The sequence below is a fragment of the Sinocyclocheilus anshuiensis genome, unplaced genomic scaffold (assembly GCF_001515605.1).
Source record: "Sinocyclocheilus anshuiensis isolate Anshui unplaced genomic scaffold, SAMN03320099.WGS_v1.1 scaffold2218, whole genome shotgun sequence".
In the NCBI taxonomy this organism is placed as follows: Eukaryota; Metazoa; Chordata; class Actinopteri; order Cypriniformes; family Cyprinidae; genus Sinocyclocheilus; species Sinocyclocheilus anshuiensis.
Window position 1 is genome coordinate 169655 of NW_015558568.1, and position 3185 is coordinate 172839.

The following is a 3185-nucleotide window of genomic DNA, read 5'->3' on the forward strand; positions in this document are numbered from 1 at the left end:
AGGAATAAATTACATTTTAAAATATATTAAAATAGAAAACAGTTATTTTAAATTGCAACAATATTTCACAATATTACTGTTATATATTTAATCAAATAAATGCAGCATTGGTGAACATAGGAGATGTCTTTCAAAAACATTAAAAAAAAATCTAATTATTTCTTCTCAAAAGATACTCAATGGCCAATTAATAAAAATAATTTTAAATGATCACAAAATTTACAGTGTCAATTTTTTTATCAGCAGTAAAATCATATCAAGTATCATATCAAAGCTAATACATGTTAGAAGTTCCTATTGTTAATAATGAGTTCTGACCCGCTGTGTTCAGACCGCGCTCGCAGCAGCATGGTCTCCACTGAGAGCGCGTCTTCTACGTATGAGGAGCTGGCCAGAGCCTATGAACATGCCAAGATGGAGGAACAGCTACGACACGCCAAGTTCACCATCACAGAGTGCTTCATCTCAGACACATCCTCCGAGCAGATGACCGCAGGCACCAATGATTACACGGACAGTCTGACCTCCAGTACACCGTCAGAATCAGGCATCTGCAGGTTCACTGCCTCACCACCCAAACCCCAGGACGTCTGCAGGGTGATAAACATGGCCGTACCCAAGGCCCACAGACCAGGTGAGACTGCTGGTGGGAAGTAATGACTCTAAACTCAATTTCAGCCAATTGGAGCTGTTCTTAATAACCTTGAGTTAAAATAAAAAAAGCTGGTGAAGCTATTTTCAGGAATTATATGCATTCTAAAGATGAGGTCACATTTATCATTTTTCAGCAAGTTTTTGTTTTTGTTTTTTTGGGGCAAAATCCAGTAATTCCAAAAGGAATTCACAAAAGCAATCTGGAATTTTGTGTGAATGCGAATGATTTTCCAATTTCGCAACAGTTTCAAGTTTCGGTTGCCACTTAACCAACAGAAAGCAGCTTGGTTTGAAAGTGACTTCTTTGTGAGCTGTGCTGAATACTTCCTAAATTATTGACAATGGATCTTTCTCCCCCACAAAATTTCACTAATTTGACAGCACATAAAGCCTAAATTATGCTGCCTTCTAAGATTCAGCCAAAGTCTAAGGCAGAAATGCATGTATCCTTTGTGGATGAGGCAATTCCAGAATGTGGAATTGTGATATTGATAAAAATAAAAAAAAACATAGCTCAATCTCATTAAAATGTCAGTTTTACACAATATTTCTGTGCGCTTTTAAAATGTTTAGAGTATTACATTCTTAGATTAGCAAAATTCTAACATCAAACTCCATTCAAAGTCAGTTGTGAATAGAGTTTCTCAGAACGCTTCACGAGAAGAGCGTGCTCATCTTGTAATTTGACCCAGTCGTGCTGAAAAAAAAACAGCATAAGCCTTAGCTGGTCCCCCAGTCTGGTTTGGATGGTCTGCTGGCTGGTTTGGGAGTGGTTTTGGGCACTTTTTAGCTGGTCAGGCTGGGAGACCAGCTAAACCAGGTAAACAGAATCTTGGCTAGACTCAGAGACCAGGTTAAACCATCCGTCCTTCGGATGAGACGTTAAACCGAGGTCCTGACTCTCTGTGGTCATTAAAAATCCCAGGATGTCTTTCGAAAAGAGTAGAGGTGTGACCTCGGCATCCTGGCCAAATTCACCCATTGGCCTCTGATCATCATGGCCTCCTAACAATCCCCATATCTACTGATTGGCTTCATCACTCTGTCTCCTCTCCACCAGTAAGCTGGTGTGTGATGGGTGTTCTGGCGCACTATGGCTGCCGTCGCATCATCCAGGTGGATGCTGCACACTGGTGGTGGATGAGGAGATACCCCCTGACAATGTAAAAGCGCTTTGAGTGCCTAGAAAAGTGCTATATAAATGTAATTAATTATTATTATTATTATTATTATTATTATTATTATTATTATTATTATTATTATTATTATTATTATTATTATTATTATTATTATTATTATTATTATTATTATTATTATTATTATTATTATTATTATTATTATTATCTAAGACCGGCTAACCAGCTGGTTAAAGTCTATTTTTTGGTCCGGCTTTCTCAAGCCAACTTAAAGTTTGTCGTGACAAACTTTTTTATCTAGTTATTATTATTATTATTATTATTATTATCTAAGACCGGCTAACCAGCTGGTTAAAGTCTATTTTTTGGTCCGGCTTTCTCAAGCCAACTTAAAGTTTGTCGTGACAAACTTTTTTATCTAGTTATTATTATTATTATTCTGATCCTAAATTATCAACTCTATCTCCTCCTAGAGCTTTAACTCTACAGACTCCAAATTCAGCCCAGCTTTTCTTATTTCATTAAGCAATTTAAGAAATCCTTCTGTGATTTTCTTACAAAAATATAAGGGCAGCTATATATATTGGTTATTATCATTAACTAAAACTAAAACATTAAAAAAAAATTGATTAGCTGAAATAAATTAAAAATGTATATAATTTCTATAATTAAACATATTTGTGTGCATGTATTTATAAAATAATTATATATAGAATATGAACAGCGTAGTATATATTTTATATTATTAACTAGATCACTGTATTCTTCAAATACTGTATTCTTGGCCACTTACTGCTTCATTTTTTTTTTCTTAATGAATTTGAATGTTTTGTTTACTTTTTGTCCAGCAAAAATATAAAAAATCTTTAGCCAATCCAGGTGGATGCTGCACACTGGTGGTGGATGAGAAGATACCCCCTGACAATGTAAAGCGCTTTGAGTGCCTAGAAAAGTGCTATATAAATGTAATTAATTATTATTATTATTATTATTATTATTATTATTATTATTATTATTATTATCTAAGACCGGCTAACCAGCTGGTTAAAGTCTATTTTTTGCAGGGAAAAAATGAGGTGCTCATGCTGCAAGATGCTAAAAAACATTAATGCCGAGTTTACACTGCACGATTTTAGCCCGATTTTTCACTCGCCGACAGGTTTCGACAAATGCCCGAAATCGGAGGCAAATCGGTGCTCGTTCACGCGAGTGACAATCACGCAATGTGAATTATCAAAGACACGATCTGAGGGAATCGCGAAATATTCACAATCACGATTCACGCTGTGTGCAATGATTTCTGACTGAAAACTACATTGGCGATGACCTACAGCCAATGAGAGACCAAGATACAGGGCAGAGGGAAGTTCGGGGAGGAGTTATAGACCAGAATAT

At 35.9% G+C, this 3185-nt stretch overlaps 1 protein-coding gene across 1 annotated transcript in view; it reads left to right on the plus strand.

Annotated features, from left to right (window-relative positions):
* Positions 1–3185, plus strand: part of LOC107679528 (Down syndrome cell adhesion molecule homolog) — a 90360-nt gene that overhangs the window by 84765 nt on the left and 2410 nt on the right. The window contains exon 32 of the mRNA XM_016475107.1: positions 332–634. Within this exon, the coding sequence (XP_016330593.1) occupies positions 332–634 (303 nt within the window). The remainder of the gene's footprint in view (positions 1–331; positions 635–3185) is intronic.